The 20,996-nt window shown below is 47.4% G+C and overlaps 1 protein-coding gene across 7 annotated transcripts in view; it reads left to right on the forward strand.

Moving 5' to 3' along the window:
* Positions 1-20,996, forward strand: part of LOC115202250 (type II inositol 3,4-bisphosphate 4-phosphatase) — a 200,972-nt gene that overhangs the window by 59,274 nt on the left and 120,702 nt on the right. Inside the window, exon 1 of one of the 7 annotated variants that reach the window (XM_029766262.1) lies at positions 13,353-13,468. The exons of 5 other annotated variants lie outside the window; for them this stretch is intronic. In XM_029766262.1, coding sequence (XP_029622122.1) covers positions 13,415-13,468 — 54 coding nt within the window. In that variant the 5' untranslated portion in view covers positions 13,353-13,414. Of the gene's footprint in view, positions 1-13,352; positions 13,469-13,710; positions 13,909-20,996 lie in introns of those variants that run through there. One more of the 7 variants, XM_029766263.1, reaches the window with a different exon arrangement.

The raw sequence follows: 20,996 nt of genomic DNA on the forward strand, positions 1-20,996 counted from the left end.
TTGCAAACACCATGCTGGCGTTGCAAACACCATGCTCTACCAACTGAGCCACAGGGAAGGCCTTCTTTCAATTATCTTTGAAAGACAGGGTCCTGAAAAAGGGACATTTCTTTTTTTGCTGAGTTTATTTAATCAAGTTTAGAATAAAGCTGTAATGTAAAAAAAAAAGTCAAGGGGTCTGAATATTTCCGTATGTATGTATGTATGTATGTATGTATGTATGTATGTATGTATGTATGTATGTATGTATGTATGTATGTATGTATGTATGTATGTATGTATGTATGTATGTATGTATGTATGTATGTATGTATGTATGTATGTATGTATGTATGTATGTATGTATGTATGTATGTATGTATGTATGTAATGCATGCATGCATGCATGCATGTACAGTGGGGGAAAAAAGTATTTGATCCTCTGCTGATTTTGTACGTTTGCCCACTTACAAAGATGATCAGTCTATAATTTTAATAGTAGGTTTATTTGAACAGTGAGAGACAGAATAACAACAAAAAAATCCAGAAAAACGCATGTCAAAAATGTTATAAAATGATTTGCATTTTAAAGAGGGAAATATGTATTTGACCCCTCTGCAAAACATGACTTAGTACTTGGTGGCAAAACCCTTGTTGGCAATCACAGAGGTCAGACGCTTCTTGTAGTTGGCCACCAGGTTTGCACACATCTCAGGAGGGATTTTGTCCCACTCCTCTTTGCAGATCTTCTCCAAGTCATTAAGGTTTCGAGGCTGACGTCTGGCAACTCGAACCTTCAGCTCCCTCCACAGATTTTCTATGGGATTAAGGTCTGGAGACTGGCTAGGCCACTCCAGGACCTTAATGTGCTTCTTCTTGAGCCACTCCTTTGTTGCCTTGGCCGTGTGTTTTGGGTCATTGTCATGCTGGAATACCCATCCACGACCTATTTTCAATGCCCTGGCTGAGGGAAGGAGGTTTTCACCCAAGATTTGACAGTACATGGCCCCATCCATCGTCCCTTTGATGCGGTGAAGTTGTCCTGTCCCCTTAGCAGAAAAACACCCCAAAGCATAATGTTTCCTCCTCCATGTTTGACGGTGGAGATGGCGTTCTTGGGGTCATAGGCAGCATTCCTCCTCCTCCAAACACGGCGAGTTGAGTTGATGTCAAAGAGCTCCATTTTGGTCTCATCTGACCACAACACTTTCACCAGTTGTCCTCTGAGTCATTCAGATGTTCATTGGCAAACTTCAGACGGGCATGTATATGTATTCTTGAGCAGGGGGACCTTGCGGGCGCTGCAGGATTTCAGTCCTTCACGGCATAGTGTGTTACCAATTGTTTTCTTGGTGACTATGGTCCCAGCTGCCTTGAGATCATTGACAAGATCCTCCCGTGTTGTTCTGGGCTGATTCCTCACCGTTCTCATGATCATTGCAACTCTACGAGGTGAGATCTTGCATGGAGCCCCAGGCTGAGGGAGATTGACAGTTCTTTTGTGTTTCTTCCATTTGCGAATAATCGCACCAAATGTTGTCACCTTCTCACCAAGCTGCTTGGCGATGGTCTTGTAGCCCATTCCAGCCTTGTGTAGGTCTACAATCTTGTCCCTGACATCCTTGGAGAGCTCTTTGGTCTTGGCCATGGTGGAGAGTTTGGAATCTGATTGATTGATTGCTTCTGTGGACAGGTGTCTTTTTTACAGGTAACAATCTGCGGTTAGGAGCACTCCCTTTAAGAGTGTGGTCCTAATCTCAGCTCATTACCTGTATAAAAGACACCTGGGAGCCAGACATCTTTCAGATTGAGAGGGGGTCAAATACTTATTTTCCTCATTAAAATGCAAATCAATTTATAACATTTCTGACATGTCTTTTTCTGGATATTTTTGTTGTTATTCTGTCTCTCACTGTTCAAATAAACCTACCATTAAAATTATAGACTGATCCTTTCTTTGTCAGTGGGCAAACGTACAAAATGAGCAGGGGATCAAATACTTTCCCCCCCCCCACTGTATGTATGTACACACACACACACACACACACACACACACACACACACACACACACACACACACACACACACACACTACCATTCAAAAGTTTGGGGTCACTTAGAAATGTCCATGTTTTTGAAAGAAAACCACGTTTTTTTTGTCCATTAAAATAACATCAAATTGATCGGAAATACAATGTAGACATTGTTAATGTTGTAAATTACTATTGTAGCTGGAAACGGCTGATTTCTTTTATGGAATATCTACATAGGCGTACAGAGGCCCAATATCAGCAACCATCACTCCTGTGTTCCAATGGCAAGTTGTGTTAGCTAATCCAAGTTTATAATTTTAAAAGGCTAATTGATCATTAGAAAACCCATTTGCAATTGTGTTAGCACAGCTGAAAACTGTTGTACTGATTAAAGAAGCAATAAAACTGACCTTCTTTAGACTAGTTGAGTATCTGGAGCATCAGCATTTGTGGGTTTCGATTACAGGCTCAAGATGGCCAGAAACAAAGAACTTTCTTCTGAAACTCGTCAATCTATTCTTGTTCTGAGAAATGAAGGCTATTCCATGCGAGAAATTGGCAAGAAACTGAAGATCTTGTACAACGCTGTGTACTACTCCCTTCAGAGAACAGCGCAAACTGGCTCTAACCAGAATAGAATGCGTGGGAGGCCCCGGTGCACAACTAAGTACATTAGTGTCTAGTTTGAGAAACAGACGCCTCACAAGTCCTCAACTGGGAGCTTCATTAAATAGCATCCCGGAGTCGCCTCTTCACTGTTGACGTTGAGACTGGTGTTTTGCGGGTACTATTTAATGAAGCTCCTAAACTTGGATTAGCTAACACAACATGCCATTGGAACACAGGAGTGATGGTTGCTGATAATGGGCCTCTGTACGCTTATGTAGATATCCTATAAAAAATCTGCCATTTCCAGCTACAATCGTCATTTACAACATTAACAATGTCTACACTATATTTCTGATCAATTTGATGTTATTTTGATGGGTAAAAAATGTGCTTTTCTTTCAAAAACAAGGACATTTCTAAGTGACCCCAAACTTTGAACGGTAGTGTATGTATGTGTATATATATATTCTTTTTTGCGTTCAATTGTCCCTCCCTGTTACACACAACCCACTTCCATTCCCCTTGTCGTAAGGGGATTTATGGCTGATTTTAAGATGAAATCCTCAAACCTGTTACTTTATCTGGCACATACTGTAGTCATTTTTTTGTTTAGCCTTTTGAGATGGGAAAACATGTTTTTTATTAAACTGAACATGTGCTCTTCATGACAGAATGTTTAAATTAGGTGAAATAATAAATTCCATTTCGTGGGATGACCCAGCTAAGTTCATCTACAAGCGAATGAAGGGTTTAATAGCGTAATACCTTTTGTCTTTTCCAGCCCATTCTCTCATTTATCTCTTCCCTTTTCTTCCTGTCTTTTAAAGGGGGATTTGAGAACGATAGAGTAGGGGAGTGGAGTCCTTGTAGCTTTGTTGTCGGTTGATATTTGAGCATATTGAATTATGTGTTAATCAGAAATCTGCTGACATCATTTCCTCCTGGCGGGGTCTCTGGGGGATGGGAGGCCATTAAACATCTCATTTTCCCCTCAGGAAGTACAAGTGTATTTGTTTTGATCTTATCTTTGCATTTTTGAAGAGCTCTCTACTAATGCACTATTCATGAGACGACGACGACGACAACAACAAAAAGGTTCCATTTTCTGGAAATGTATTCATGTTTTATCTCCGTACTCACCAAGGACGAATTCTACTTCCACATAAGTAGCATATTTAGTTCAAAAGAGCCTCTTGTTGGCGTTGTTAACATTGACTGGCAAATACGCCGTTTAGGCAACCGATCCGAGACAACAGAGCTAACAACAATAGCTAGCGGCTATGCGTCCTACCCGCTCTCCCCTGTATTCTCCTGTTTACAAAGTCAAGGTAGAGCGCGATGTCTCCATTTGCCATGCTGCACAGAGTACCATTGCAATACCCCATGGGAACATAACAGAATGGATGTGTTAGGAAGTAAAACTCCCACACAATGAGAGTGTGTTGCTGGAGACATTTCGCTTGGTTACTGTGTGCCTACAGCCTAGCTGGGTGAGCACACACAGGCACACAGACACTGCAAATAGACAGGCAGGCCAATTCTGTTTAATTTTCACTGATTTGTCTTCTGAACAATTGGATCAGCTCTTTAAAAGATCTGATTTGAAGTAGATCTGATGTGATTGCTCAAAAGACCAATTAGTGGAGAAACAAATATCAGAATTGGACTGCCTGTGTAAACGCAGCTAGACACTCACACACACACAATCACACACACACACACACACACACACACTTGTGTTAAACCCCTAGAGAGCAGCTGTGTGTTCTGATGTGATGGCCTGCAGTCTGATGTACTAAAGGCCGCCCTCACAGTGACCACAGTAATGATGCTATTAATTGCTAGCTCTGAGCTACTCTGCACACACACAAACACACACACACACTGCTCTCAAGGCCAATCCGCAGTTACTGGTATGAGTGTGAATAAGAAGCGCTATGGGTATCCCCACTGTCAACACACACACACTGTCTCACACACATACACACCCACTGTTAAAATCCCCGTAACACACACTGTCAGATCACAGGCATCGCTTCAAACACACACCTTGCTCAAATACCCCCTCCCCGGGCCCCACCTGCACACACCCACACATACTGCCCCTAACGTCCCAAATCACACACCCACACATACTGCCCCTACCGTCCCACCTGCACACACCCACACATACTGCCCCTAACGTCCCACCTGCACACACCCACACATACTGCCCCTAACGTCCCACCTGCACACACCCACACATACTGCCCCTAACGTCCCAAATCACACAACCACACATACTGCCCCTAATGTCCCAAATCACACACCCACACATACTGCCCTTAACATCCCAAATCACACACCCACACATACTGCCCCTAACGTCCCACCTGCATATACCCACACATACTGCCCCTAACGTCCCAAATCACACACATACTGCCCCTAACGTCCCAAATCACACACCCACACATACTGCCCCTAACGTCCCACCTGCATACACCCACACATACTGCCCCTAACGTCCCAAATCACACACCCACACATACTGCCCCTAACGTCCCAAATCACACACCCACACATACTGCCCCTAACGTCCCACCTGCATACACCCACACATACTGCCCCTAACGTCCCACCTGCACACACCCACACATACTGCCCCTAACGTCCCAAATCACACACATACTGCCCCTAACGTCCCACCTGCATACACCCACACATACTGCCCCTAACGTCCCACCTGCACACACCCACACATACTGCCCCTAATGTCCCAAATCACACACCCACACATACTGCCCTTAACATCCCAAATCACACACCCACACATACTGCCCCTAACGTCCCACCTGCATACACCCACACATACTGCCCCTAACGTCCCAAATCACACACATACTGCCCCTAACGTCCCAAATCACACACCCACACATACTGCCCCTAACGTCCCACCTGCACACACCCACACATACTGCCTCTAACGTCCCAAATCACACACCCACACATACTGCCCCTAACGTCCCAAATCACACACCCACACATACTGCCCCTAACGTCCCACCTGCACACACCCACACATACTGCCCCTAATGTCCCAAATCACACACATACTGCCCCTAACGTCCCACCTGCATACACCCACACATACTGCCCCTAACGTCCCACCTGCACACACCCACACATACTGCCCCTAACGTCCCAAATCACACACCCACACATACTGCCCCTAACGTCCCACCTGCACACACCCACACATACTGCCCCTAACGTCCCAAATCACACACATACTGCCCCTAACGTCCCACCTGCATACACCCACACATACTGCCCCTAACGTCCCACCTGCACACACCCACACATACTGCCCCTAACGTCCCAAATCACACACCCACACATACTGCCCCTACCGTCCCACCTGCACCCACCCACACATACTGCCCCTAACGTCCCAAATCACACACCCACACATAATGCCCCTACTGTCCCACCTGCACACACCCACACATACTGCCCCTAACATCCCACCTGTATACACCCACACATACTGCCCCTAACGTCCCACCTGCACACACCCACACATACTGCCCCTAACGTCCCAAATCACACACCCACACATACTGCCCCTAACGTCCCAAATCACACACCCACACATACTGCCCCTAACGTCCCACCTGCATACACCCACACATACTGCCCCTAACGTCCCACCTGCACACACCCACACATACTGCCCCTAACGTCCCAAATCACACACATACTGCCCCTAACGTCCCACCTGCATACACCCACACATACTGCCCCTAACGTCCCACCTGCACACACCCACACATACTGCCCCTAATGTCCCAAATCACACACCCACACATACTGCCCCTACCGTCCCACCTGCACACACCCACACATACTGCCCCTACCGTCCCACCTGCACACACCCACACATACTGCCCCTAACGTCCCACCTGCACACACCCACACATACTGCCCCTAACGTCCCACCTGCACACACCCACACATACTGCCCCTAACGTCCCAAATCACACACCCACACATACTGCCCCTAACGTCCCAAATCACACACCCACACATACTGCCCTTAATGTCCCAAATCACACACCCACACATACTGCCCTTAACATCCCAAATCACACACCCACACATACTGCCCCTAACGTCCCAAATCACACACATACTGCCCCTAACGTCCCAAATCACACACCCACACATACTGCCCCTAACGTCCCACCTGCACACACCCACACATACTGCCCCTAACGTCCCAAATCACACACCCACACATACTGCCCCTAACGTCCCAAATCACACACCCACACATACTGCCCCTAACGTCCCACCTGCATACACCCACACATACTGCCCCTAACGTCCCACCTGCACACACCCACACATACTGCCCCTAACGTCCCAAATCACACACATACTGCCCCTAACGTCCCACCTGCATACACCCACACATACTGCCCCTAACGTCCCACCTGCACACACCCACACATACTGCCCCTAATGTCCCAAATCACACACCCACACATACTGCCCTTAACATCCCAAATCACACACCCACACATACTGCCCCTAACGTCCCACCTGCATACACCCACACATACTGCCCCTAACGTCCCAAATCACACACATACTGCCCCTAACGTCCCAAATCACACACCCACACATACTGCCCCTAACGTCCCACCTGCACACACCCACACATACTGCCCCTAACGTCCCAAATCACACACCCACACATACTGCCCCTAACGTCCCAAATCACACACCCACACATACTGCCCCTAACGTCCCACCTGCACACACCCACACATACTGCCCCTAATGTCCCAAATCACACACATACTGCCCCTAACGTCCCACCTGCATACACCCACACATACTGCCCCTAACGTCCCACCTGCACACACCCACACATACTGCCCCTAACGTCCCACCTGCACACACCCACACATACTGCCCCTAACGTCCCAAATCACACACATACTGCCCCTAACGTCCCACCTGCATACACCCACACATACTGCCCCTAACGTCCCACCTGCACACACCCACACATACTGCCCCTAACGTCCCAAATCACACACCCACACATACTGCCCCTACCGTCCCACCTGCACCCACCCACACATACTGCCCCTAACGTCCCAAATCACACACCCACACATACTGCCCCTACCGTCCCACCTGCACACACCCACACATACTGCCCCTAACGTCCCAAATCACACACCCACACATACTGCCCCTAACATCCCACCTGCATACACCCACACATACTGCCCTTAACGTCCCACCTGCACACACCCACACATACTGCCCCTAACGTCCCACCTGCACACACCCACACATACTGCCCCTAACGTCCCAAATCACACACCCACACATACTGCCCCTAACGTACCAAATCACACACCCACACATACTGCCCCTAACGTCCCAAATCACACACCCACACATACTGCCCCTAACGTCCCAAATCACACACCCACACATACTGCCCCTAACGTCCCAAATCACACACCCACACATACTGCCCCTAACGTCCCACCTGCACACACCCACACATACTGCCCCTAACGTCCCAAATCACACACCCACACATACTGCCCCTAACGTCCCAAATCACACACCCACACATACTGCCCCTAACGTCCCACCTGCATACACCCACACATACTGCCCCTAACGTCCCACCTGCACACACCCACACATACTGCCCCTAACGTCCCAAATCACACACATACTGCCCCTAACGTCCCACCTGCATACACCCACACATACTGCCCCTAACGTCCCACCTGCACACACCCACACATACTGCCCCTAATGTCCCAAATCACACACCCACACATACTGCCCTTAACATCCCAAATCACACACCCACACATACTGCCCCTAACGTCCCACCTGCATACACCCACACATACTGCCCCTAACGTCCCAAATCACACACATACTGCCCCTAACGTCCCAAATCACACACCCACACATACTGCCCCTAACGTCCCACCTGCACACACCCACGCATACTGCCCCTAACGTCCCACCTGCACACACCCACACATACTGCCCCTAATGTCCCAAATCACACACCCACACATACTGCCCCTACCGTCCCACCTGCACACACCCACACATACTGCCCCTAACGTCCCACCTGCACACACCCACACATACTGCCCCTAACGTCCCACCTGCACACACCCACACATACTGCCCCTAACGTCCCAAATCACACACCCACACATACTGCCCCTAATGTCCCAAATCACACACCCACACATACTGCCCTTAACATCCCAAATCACACACCCACACATACTGCCCCTAACGTCCCACCTGCATACACCCACACATACTGCCCCTAACGTCCCAAATCACACACATACTGCCCCTAACGTCCCAAATCACACACCCACACATACTGCCCCTAACGTCCCACCTGCACACACCCACACATACTGCCCCTAACGTCCCAAATCACACACCCACACATACTGCCCCTAACGTCCCAAATCACACACCCACACATACTGCCCCTAACGTCCCACCTGCATACACCCACACATACTGCCCCTAACGTCCCACCTGCACACACCCACACATACTGCCCCTAACGTCCCAAATCACACACATACTGCCCCTAACGTCCCACCTGCATTCACCCACACATACTGCCCCTAACGTCCCACCTGCACACACCCACACATACTGCCCCTAATGTCCCAAATCACACACCCACACATACTGCCCTTAACATCCCAAATCACACACCCACACATACTGCCCCTAACGTCCCACCTGCATACACCCACACATACTGCCCCTAACGTCCCAAATCACACACATACTGCCCCTAACGTCCCAAATCACACACCCACACATACTGCCCCTAACGTCCCACCTGCACACACCCACACATACTGCCCCTAACGTCCCAAATCACACACCCACACATACTGCCCCTAACGTCCCAAATCACACACCCACACATACTGCCCCTAACGTCCCAAATCACACACCCACACATACTGCCCCTAACGTCCCACCTGCACACACCCACACATACTGCCCCTAATGTCCCAAATCACACACATACTGCCCCTAACGTCCCACCTGCATACACCCACACATACTGCCCCTAACGTCCCACCTGCACACACCCACACATACTGCCCCTAACGTCCCAAATCACACACCCACACATACTGCCCCTAACGTCCCACCTGCACACACCCACACATACTGCCCCTAACGTCCCAAATCACACACATACTGCCCCTAACGTCCCACCTGCATACACCCACACATACTGCCCCTAACGTCCCACCTGCACACACCCACACATACTGCCCCTAACGTCCCAAATCACACACCCACACATACTGCCCCTACCGTCCCACCTGCACCCACCCACACATACTGCCCCTAACGTCCCAAATCACACACCCACACATACTGCCCCTACCGTCCCACCTGTACACACCCACACATACTGCCCCTAACGTCCCAAATCACACACCCACACATACTGCCCCTAACATCCCACCTGTATACACCCACACATACTGCCCCTAACGTCCCACCTGCACACACCCACACATACTGCCCCTAACGTCCCACCTGCACACACCCACACATACTGCCCCTAACGTCCCAAATCACACACCCACACAAACTGCCCCTAACGTCCCAAATCACACACCCACACATACTGCCCCTAACGTCCCAAATCACACACCCACACATACTGCCCCTAACGTCCCAAATCACACACCCACACATACTGCCCCTAACGTCCCAAATCACACACCCACACATACTGCCCCTAACGTCCCACCTGCACACACCCACACATACTGCCCCTAACGTCCCAAATCACACACCCACACATACTGCCCCTAACGTCCCACCTGCACACACCCACACATACTGCCCCTAACGTCCCAAATCACACACCCACACATACTGCCCCTAACGTCCCAAATCACACACCCACACATACTGCCCCTAACGTCCCAAATCACACACCCACACATACTGCCCTAACGTCCCACCTGCACACACCCACACATACTGCCCCTAACGTCCCACCTGCACACACCCACACATACTGCCCCTAACGTCCCACCTGCACTACACCCACACATACTGCCCCTAACGTCCCCCCATACACCCACACATATGCCCCTAACGTCCCACCTGCACACACCCACACATACTGCCCCTAACGTCCCACCTGCACACACCCACACATACTGCCCCTAACGTCCCACCTGCATACACCCACACATACTGCCCCTAACGTCCCACCTGCATACACCCACACATACTGCCCCTAACGTCCCACCTGCACACACCCACACATACTGCCCCTAACGTCCCACCTGCATACACCCACACATACTGCCCCTAACGTCCCACCTGCACACACCCACACATACTGCCCCTAACGTCCCAAATCACACACCCACACATACTGCCCCTAACGTCCCAAATCACACACCCACACATACTGCCCCTAACGTCCCAAATCACACACCCACACATACTGCCCCTAACGTCCCAAATCACACACCCACACATACTGCCCCTAACGTCCCAAATCACACACCCACACATACTGCCCCTAACGTCCCAAATCACACACCCACACATACTGCCCCTAACGTCCCACCTGCACACACCCACACATACTGCCCCTAACGTCCCACCTGCACACACCCACACATACTGCCCCTAACGTCCCACCTGCATACACCCACACATACTGCCCCTAACGTCCCACCTGCACACACCCACACATACTGCCCCTAACGTCCCACCTGCACACACCCACACATACTGCCCCTAACGTCCCACCTGCATACACCCACACATACTGCCCCTAACGTCCCACCTGCATACACCCACACATACTGCCCCTAACGTCCCACCTGCATACACCCACACATACTGCCCCTAACGTCCCACCTGCACACACCCACACATACTGCCCCTAACGTCCCACCTGAATACACCCACACATACTGCCCCTAACGTCCCACCTGCATACACCCACACATACTGCCCCTAACGTCCCAAATCACACAATGGAGAGTTAACAACCTGTATATTTTCTTGTTTAAGCCCTGGGCCTCAAACCACGGGATGTCCTATGGCTAGGTACAGTAATAGGTCAATCAATGTTCCTGCTACAGCAGCAAAATAATCCTGCAGCAACAGGAAATGTGAATTATTATGTGGATTTTAATTAATGGACATTTTTGGAAGGGGTTGATCGATGTTTTGTTCAGGAAAATAATCACGTCTGAAGCCTTTTTTTAACCTCAAGTACACTACAAGTTCTCCTGCGACAGGGTGATCAAATACACTACAAGTTCTCCTGCGACAGGGTGATCAAATACACTACAAGTTCTTCTGCGACAGGGTGATCAAATACACTACAAGTTCTCCTGCGACAGGGTGATCAAATACACTACAAGTTCTCCTGCGACAGGGTGATCAAATACACTACAAGTTCTCCTGCAACAGGGTGATCAAATTAAGATCCATCTGTAGGTTCTCTTCAACATCGTATAGTGCTTCAACTGGTCGTGTGTGTGCGTGTGTGCGTGTGTGCGTGTGTGCGTGTGTGTGTGTGTGTGTGCGTGCGTGCGTGCGTGCGCAGGTTTTTGTTCATCACTCGAGGCCTATGTTTGTGAGTTGATCCGATCATTTCAGACTGCGGTGAATCAGGCGATGGTTTCAGTTTTGTGAAAGACCATCCTGCACCGTCACTCATCTAGCCATCGGTTTCTACTTCAGCGACTGTGGTGAAAAAGCTTTCCAGAATAGAGCTTCTGCATCAGTTTAAACTATATTTGACTGGCCAGTTTAGCCGTGTGAGAGGAAGGCTTCTCTGTGAGAGGAAGATGTCTACGCAATGTGCTCAAACTGATAATGAAATGGAGAATATCACTTCTCATGACATCTCCTCTAGATAGAACACACACACACACACAGTACTAGAGAAAAGGGAAGTTGTGCAACCACTGAGAAGGCTGGAGACTTGATAACAGTCTGATAAGGGCTCTTCTCACTTTCTCTCACCATTGAGGTCTGGGGCTGTGTACTGTAATACTTGGAAACTAAACCGTGCCATCCGCTGATAGTGACAGAGAAGACGGTATTCATCTGCACTTGTTTCAGTACTGGTGAAGCGTACGGTAGAATAGAGGATTTAGTATGGGAGTCCGAGTATGGGAGTTAGTGCTTTGGAATTGAATGGGGGAGTCAATGCATTGGAATTGAATGAAGGTCTATGTAGTGAAGTCTATAGACCTGTGTTAGCTGGGAGGCTTTACTGACTGTGAGGGGGAAAAAGGGCCTTTGCTTTTATCACCTCCTCTACAGTGGGATTAGCCATTAAACTTTATGGACTAGACTGGCCAGGGGGACGTCTAGAGGTGCTTTCGCCTCCACACAAAGCACCTAAGGCGGGCTGCGGTTACCAAGAGCTCAGCCTGTTTCTCACGTTTCAACCCCCTGGAGCTCTACTAGTAAGACAGGAATTGATTTGGACTGAAGTACGGTCTACTGGCAACTCTACTGGCAACTCTACTGGCAACTCTACTGTGCTTCCAGATCACCTGAAAGGTGTAAGGGATTCTAAAGGGAATCTTGGATACGCACAGTCTGCTTGGTGTGACTCTGTAGGTTGCACAGTCTGCTTGGTGTGACTCTGTAAGTTGCACAAGTTAGCCTGCGACCCTACATGTTTGTCTGAGAGGTCAGGACTCAGCCACATGAACATGGCCCGTGCTTACTGCCCTTGTTTCCATGGCAGAAGAAGGACTGAGGTAAGAGAAGGTGGTTGGAGGGAGGGAGGGAGGGATGGGTGACAGCATGGGAGGATAGGTGTCTTGGTTCAGGGCATGTGTGGACAGGCTGTGGAATGTGTTTGATTATTAGTGTGTGTGTGCGTCTGTGTGTCTATTGCTGTGTGCGTACTGTACATGCAGGAGCACATGTGCACATGTGTTTGCACAGTTGTAATCTGTCTGGACAGATCCCTTCCGTTCCTACAGCTCACCTGATTTATTGTGAAAATGTAGCCTGTAGCTCAGTTTCACTTGCTACAACAGTCCTCCACAAAGAAGAATCATTCTGTAGTATTGACCTCGGTGTGCTTCAGCAGCTAGCCTCTCTTTCTCCTATAACTCCAGCACTATGGATCTACTTCCTAACTGCCATTGAAGGGATCCTAAAAAAGGAGCGTCATTAATCACAATATACGCCGGTAGGTTATTTATTTTCCGCAGTGTACCTAGGGGTAACCTTTCTTTCTTTCTTTCGCTCTGTCTGTCTGTCTGTCTGTGGAGTTTACCTTGTCCCTGTTCCTGGCACGCTGTAGACTGATGTCCTTTTCTGACTCCTTCAGGAACTGGAGCCTCGGAGCAAAAGCATATTCCACCTGGTGCCAAGATTCTCCATTGTGTTGTGTTTGGTTAAGGCAGATGATATGAGTCTCTTGTGCATTGAGGAGAGTGATAGCCTATGATTTTCTATGGGTCCATCTGCTTCTCTCTGTCATTGATGGTTAGTTAGTTAAACATGATGCTTTTGCCTTTTTAGATGTTTTTCTGTACACTCGGCTCCTAAACACAAGCTGTCAGGTAATCAACACCCAGAATGCATTGGTAATAACACAACATCATGACATTTGATTGGTTAATGTTTAATGCATTGCTGTAATAGACACAGAATGGGTCATGGTGGCTTTTCTGGCTTTAAAGATATGTTTCTGAAGATGGCTGGGGTCTAAGCATGGGCTTTAAAGATATGTTTCTGAAGATGGCTGTGGTCTAAGCATGGGCTTTAAAGATATGTTTCTGAAGATGGCTGTGGTCTAAGCATGGGCTTTAAAGATATGTTTCTGAAGATGGCTGTGGTCTAAGCATGGGCTTTAAAGATATGTTTCTGAAGATGGCTGTGGTCTAAGCATGGGCTTTAAAGATATGTTTCTGAAGATGGCTGGGGTCTAAGCATGGGCTTTAAAGATATGTTTCTGAAGATGGCTGGGGTCTAAGCATGGGCTTTAAAGATATGTTTCTGAAGATGGCTGTGGTCTAAGCATGGGCTTTAAAGATATGTTTCTGAAGATGGCTGTGGTCTAAGCATGGGCTTTAAAGATATGTTTCTGAAGATGGCTGTGGTCTAAGCATGGGCTTTAAAGATATGTTTCTGAAGATGGCTGTGGTCTAAGCATGGGCAGTTTCCCCACAAACATACATTTAATTCTGACAAACATACAATTTAAGCTTTTCGCTCAATCACTTGAGCGTTAGTTGATGGGATACAGTTGAAGTCGGAAGTTTACGTACACCTTAGCCAAATGCATTTAAACTCAGTTTTTCACAATTCCTGACATTTAATCCTAGTAAAGATTCCCTGTCTTAGGTCAGTTAGGATCACTACTTTATTTTAAGAATGTGAAATGTCAGAATAATAGTAGCAAGAATGATTTATTTCAGCTTTTATTTCTTTCATCACATTCCCAGTGGGTCAGAAGTTTACATACGCTCAATTAGTATTTGGTAGCATTGCCTTTAAATTGTTTAACTTGGGTCAAACATTTCGGGTAGCCTTCCACAAGCTTCCCACAATAAGTTGGGGGAATTTTGGCCCATTCCTCCTGACAGAGCTGGTGTAACTAAGTCAGGTTTGTAGGCCTCCTTGCTCGCACACGGTTTTTCAGTTCTGCCCACACATTTTCTATAGTATTGAGGTCAGGGCTTTGTGATGGCCACTCCAATAGCTTGAATTTGTTGTCCTTAAGCCATTTTGCCACAACTTTGGAAGCATGCTTGGGGTCATTGTCCATTAGGAAGACCCATTTGCGACCAAACTTAAACTTACCGACTGATGTCTTGAGATGTTGCTTCAATATATCCACAATTTTCCTTCCTCATCTTCACAAGGTCCTTTGCTGTTGTTCTGGGATTGATTTGCAATTTATCGCACCAAAGTACGTTCATCTCTAGGCGTCTCCTTCCTGAGCGGTATGACGTCTGCGTGGTCCCATGGTGTTTATACTTGCGTGCTATTGTTTGTACAGATGAACGTGGTACCTTCAGGCGTTAGAAATACCTCCCAAGGATGAACCAGCCTTGTGGAGGTTACAATTTGTTTTCTGAGGTCTTGGCTGATTTCTTTTGATTTTCCCATGATGTCAAGCAAAGAGGCACTGAGTTTGAAGGTAGGCCTTGAAATACATCCACAGGTACACCTCCAATCGACTCAAATTATGTCAATTAGCCTATCAGAAGCTTCTAAATGACAAATTACGTGTCATGCACAAAGTAGATGTGTCATAAGCGTCGTGAGGGACAGACCAAGACGTAGCTGGTATAGTGCTCATCTTCTTTCTTTAATTAGAGAGAACACTCAAACAAAATAAACAAACAACCAAACAGTTCCGTAAGGCACACGGCTATACAGAAAACAACCACCCACAAACCCAAAGGAAAAAAGGTCTGCCTAAGTATGGCTTCCAATCAGAGACAAGAGAAGACACCTGCCTCTGATTGGAAACCATACTCGGCCACACATAGAAAACGAACATAGAAAATGAAAACTAGAACAAATCCCCTCTAAATAAACCAACCCCAAAACACTCAAAAACCACACCCCATGCCACGCCCTGACCATACTACAATGACAAATGACCCCTTTACTGGTCAGGACGTGACAGTACCCCCCCCCCCCCCCCCCCCCCCCAAAGGTACAGACCCCGACTACACCTCAAAACAAAAAACCCCACAAAAACAACCCCAAACCTAAAGGGAGGGAGGGAAGGAAGGGTGGCCACCGTCAACGATGGTTCCTGTGCTACACCCCCCCTTCGACAACCCTCCCACTACGGAGGTGGCTCTGGCTCTGGGCGTAGCTCCCGTTCTGAAAACTGGGCTGCAGACCACCGCTGAAGGCTCTTGGCTGCAGACCGTAGCTGGAGGCCCCGGGCTGCGTGGCGTCGCTGGAGTCCCCGGGCTGCGTGGCGTCGCTGGAGTCCCCGGGCTGAGGGGCGTCGCTGGAGTCCCCGGGCTGAGGGGCGTCGCTGGAGTCCCCGGGCTGCGTGGCGTCGCTGGAGTCCCCGGGCTGCGTGGCGTCGCTGGAGTCCCCGGGCTGCGTGGCGTCGCTGGAGGCCCCGGGCTGAGGGGCGTCGCTGGAGGCCCCTCTAAATAAACCAACCCCAAAACACTCAAAAACCACACCCCCTGCCACGCCCTGACCATACTACAATGATAAATGACCCCTTTACTGGTCAGGACGTGACAAGATGTCCTAACTGACTTGCCAAAACTATAGTTTGTTAACAAGAAATTTGTGGAGTGGTTGAAAAACGAGTTTTAATGACTCCAACCTAAATGTATGTAAACTTCTGACTTCAACTGTATTTGCATATCTCTCTCAGTGACTGTTGTCTTTCATGGTTGCTGTCACTGATCCAGTAACTCACGTCTCCAGTTACTTTGTGATTGGCAGAGTTTTGATCAGCTAGCATTTTGAAACGAGACTGTTTTCTTTTTAATTTGAAGGAATTCTTGTTTAATCGTTTGAAGGCTGACTGCTCAGTGGGAGTCTGGGAGTAAAGATAGTCTACACTATTATTAGCAGCCTGTTTATCCCATGTAACGGCCAAAAACTGTTATATTAAATATGAAAGGCTTCATTCTTTCTCTTTTTCTAAATCAGACACAATATGAATTCATAGATCAACTGTATTTGTACGTGATGGCAGACTCAACGGAATTATTATAAATTGTATTCCAAGTTGCAGCTGCGGCCCTTGATAGGCTTCAGAATTGGGTTTTCATAACCGATACAAATATGAATTGAAAAATGGATAGGTAAATATGTGGTAAAAAGAAAATGATACCTGATCGTTTGGTCAGAACTCCCGGTCATTAAACAGCCTGACACTGCAGAAACAGACACAGTACGCTACTGAGAACGAAGACTGTTGATGCTATGTTGTCATTCACGCTCCGCTGTAGCACTGTAACCGTGGCGATGGGGACGGTAGAGGGGCTGGGAAGGAGGAGCTTAGTCTGATGGCTGACCTGTTATTTGGGATCAAAGGGGAAGGGAGGACAAGCCGTGCGAAGAGGGAGGGAAACGATGGGCTCGCTCAAGCATGACACCCCTCCTCCAGGGTGTGTGTGTGTGTGTGTGTGTGTGTGTGTACAGGACAAAAAAACATTGTGCAAACAGTACCAGTTTATGTACAGTACGAAGGTGTTTAGGTGTGAGCAAGTGTGTGTATGTTTTTTAATCACAGTGATTCCAGCCGATATTCAACACAGTCCGTTGAGTTCCTTTAAAAGGCTCTATAAAACCGGTGAGATCAGTATACAGTCCATACAAGTTGATGGTAGTGGAAAAGTTTCCCTTTTTGTGGTTTCAGGGTGACCTTTCTATGACCCAGTATTGGAGCTGCCTATTTTAAAAGCTGCCCTAGTTGACTCATTTGGCCAGCATAGGGGTGTGTTTGTGTGTGTGTGTGTGTTGTCTGTCTACGATATGTGTACCTGTGAGTGTTGATAAGCTGTGTGGTTTTCTTTCTGCTGGTATTACTGTCTCCCATGGTAACATGACACATTAAACCTGTTTAATCCACGCCAGGCCTGAGCTCAGATCAGTCAACAGACTCAGTGTGTTTGTATGTTGTTGCAGAACATGTGTGCGTTGGGGTGTTTGTGAGTCTCTCTCTAGGTTTCTTTCCATCTGTCGACAGTGTAATTGTGTCTGCCTGTCTGTGGCTCTGAGTGTGTCTGTGCAGTTCTGTCTGTCTGTGATGTTGGGTGTGTCTGTGCAGTTCTGTCTGTCTGTGATGTTGGGTGTGTCTGTGCAGTTCTGTCTGTCTGTTTTTTTGTGTGTGTTTTCTGGGTGAGTCTAGCATTAGTCATAAGTGATGTCAACAGAAGCTTTGTGTCATTCGTATGGATGTTGTTTCAGAACGTGAGTTTGTGTGAGTGTGAGCACCACTATACACCACTCTTGGCTATACCCCTTGCCGTTTCACCAGGGTCTCATGTTAATTCCAGCAGCCATAATACATGATTCCCCCTTCAGCTCTCTGAGTCATGAGCTGTCAATGAGAGGTGTGACTTGAGCGTCTCTCTCTCTCTCTCTCTCGACGTCCACGTCCTCGGCGCCCGGGGAACAGTGGGTTAACTGCCTTGCTCATGGGCAAGCGGCAGGTTTTTACCTTGTCATGGGAAAAATATGTTTACATTGCCAAAGCAAGGCTATGTGCACTGAGTCTGTACATAGTCAAAGATGTCCTTCATTTTGGGTCAGTCACAGTGATCAGGTATTCTGCCACTGTGTACTCTCTGTTTAGGGCCAAATATAATTCTAGTTTGCTCTGTTTTTTGGTGAATTCTTTCCAATGTGTCAAGTAATTATCTTTTTGTTTTCTCATGATTTGGTTGGGTCTAATTGTGTTGCTGTCCTGGGGCTCTGTGGGGTCTGTTTGTGTTTGTGAACAGAGCCCCAGTACCCGCTTGCTTAGGGGACTCTTCTCCAGGTTTATTTCTCTGTAGGTGATGGCTTTGTTATGGAAAGTTTGGGAATTGCTTCATTTTAGGTGGTTGTAGAATTTAACGGCTCTTTTCTGGATTTTGATAATTAGCGGGTATCGGCCTAATTCCGCTCTGCATGCATTATTTGGTGTTTTACGTTGTACATGGAGGATATTTTTGCAGAATTCTGCATGCAGTCTCTCAATTTGGTGTTTGTCCCATTTTGTGAATTCTTGGTTGGTGAGCGGACCCCAGACGTCACAACCATGAAGGGCAATGGGTTCTATAACTAATTCAAGTATTTTTTGCCAGATCCTAATTGCTATGTCAAATTTTATGTTCCTTTTGATGGCATAGAAGGCCCTTCTTGCCTTGTCTCCCACAAAGATGTGAACGATCTGAAAGTTACCTGTGGGGCTGATGTTTAGGCCGAGGTATGTATAGTTTTTTTGTGTGCTCTAGGGCAATGGTGTCTAGATGGAATTTGTATTTGTGGTCCTGGGAACTGGACCTTTTTTTAGAACACCCTTGTTTTTGCCATACTGAGATTTACTGTCAGGGCCCAGGTCTGACAGAATTTGTGCAGAATATCCAGGTGCTGCTGTAGGCCCTCCTTGGTTGGGGACAGAAGCACCAGATCATCAGAAAACAGTAGACATTTGACTTCAGATTGTAGTAGGGTGAGGCCGGTTGCTGCAGACTGTTCTAGTGCCCTCGCCAATTCGTTGATATATATGTTGAAGAGGGTGGCGCTTAAGCTGCATCCCTGTCTCATCCTCTAGCCCTGAGGAAAGAAATGTGTTTTTTGCCAATTTTAACAGCACACTTGTTGTTTGTGTACATGGATTTTATAATGTCGTATGTTTTCATGCATTCATCCACTTTTCATGCATTTGTGTAGCAGACCCTCATGCCAAATTGAGTCAAAAGCTTTTTTTTAAATCAACAAAGCATGAGAAGACTTTGCCTTTGTTTTGGTTTGTTTGTTTGTCAATTAGGTTGTGCAGGGTGAATATGTGGTCTGTTATTTGGTAAAAAGCCAATTTGACATTTGCCCAGGACGTTGTTTTCGCTGAAGAAATGTACAAGTCTGCTGTTAATGATAATGCAGAGGATTTTCCCAAGGTTGCTGTTGACGCATATCCCACGGTAGTTATTTTGGGGATTGGGGTGATCAGTCCTTGGTTCCAAATATTGGGGAAGATGCCAGAGCTGAGGATGATGTTAAAGAGCTTAAGTGTAGCCAATTAGAATTTGTGGTCTGTGTATTTGATCATTTCATTTAGGATACCATCAACACCACAGGTCTTTTTGGGTTGGAGGGTTTGTATTTTCTCTTGTAGTTCATTCAATGTAATTGGAGAATCCAGTGGGTTCTGGTAGTCTTTAGTAGATGATTCTAGGATTTGTATTTGATCATGGACAGTATATGGTTTTGCTGTTTATTCTTTGTTAAAGAGCCAAAAAGATTGGAGAAGTGGTTTATCCACGCATCTCTGTATTGGATAGATAACTCTTTGTGTTGTTGTTTGTTTAGAGTTTTCCAATTTTCTCAGAAGTGGTTCGATTCTATGGATTCTTCAATTACATTGAGCTTATTTCTGACGAGCTGTTCCATCTTTTTCCGTAGTGTATTTCTGTATTAGTGATTCACTATAGTGAAGCTGTAGGCTCAGGTTTTCTACTACGAGGTTTACACCTTCACTATTACAGTGAAACATTTTGTCCAGGAAATTGTCGAGAAGGGATTGAATTTGTTTTTTGGTAGATTTCCACACTACTCTCCTTCCATCTATAGCAT

This window comes from Salmo trutta, chromosome 11, assembly GCF_901001165.1.
Source record: "Salmo trutta chromosome 11, fSalTru1.1, whole genome shotgun sequence".
Classification (NCBI taxonomy): Eukaryota; Metazoa; Chordata; class Actinopteri; order Salmoniformes; family Salmonidae; genus Salmo; species Salmo trutta.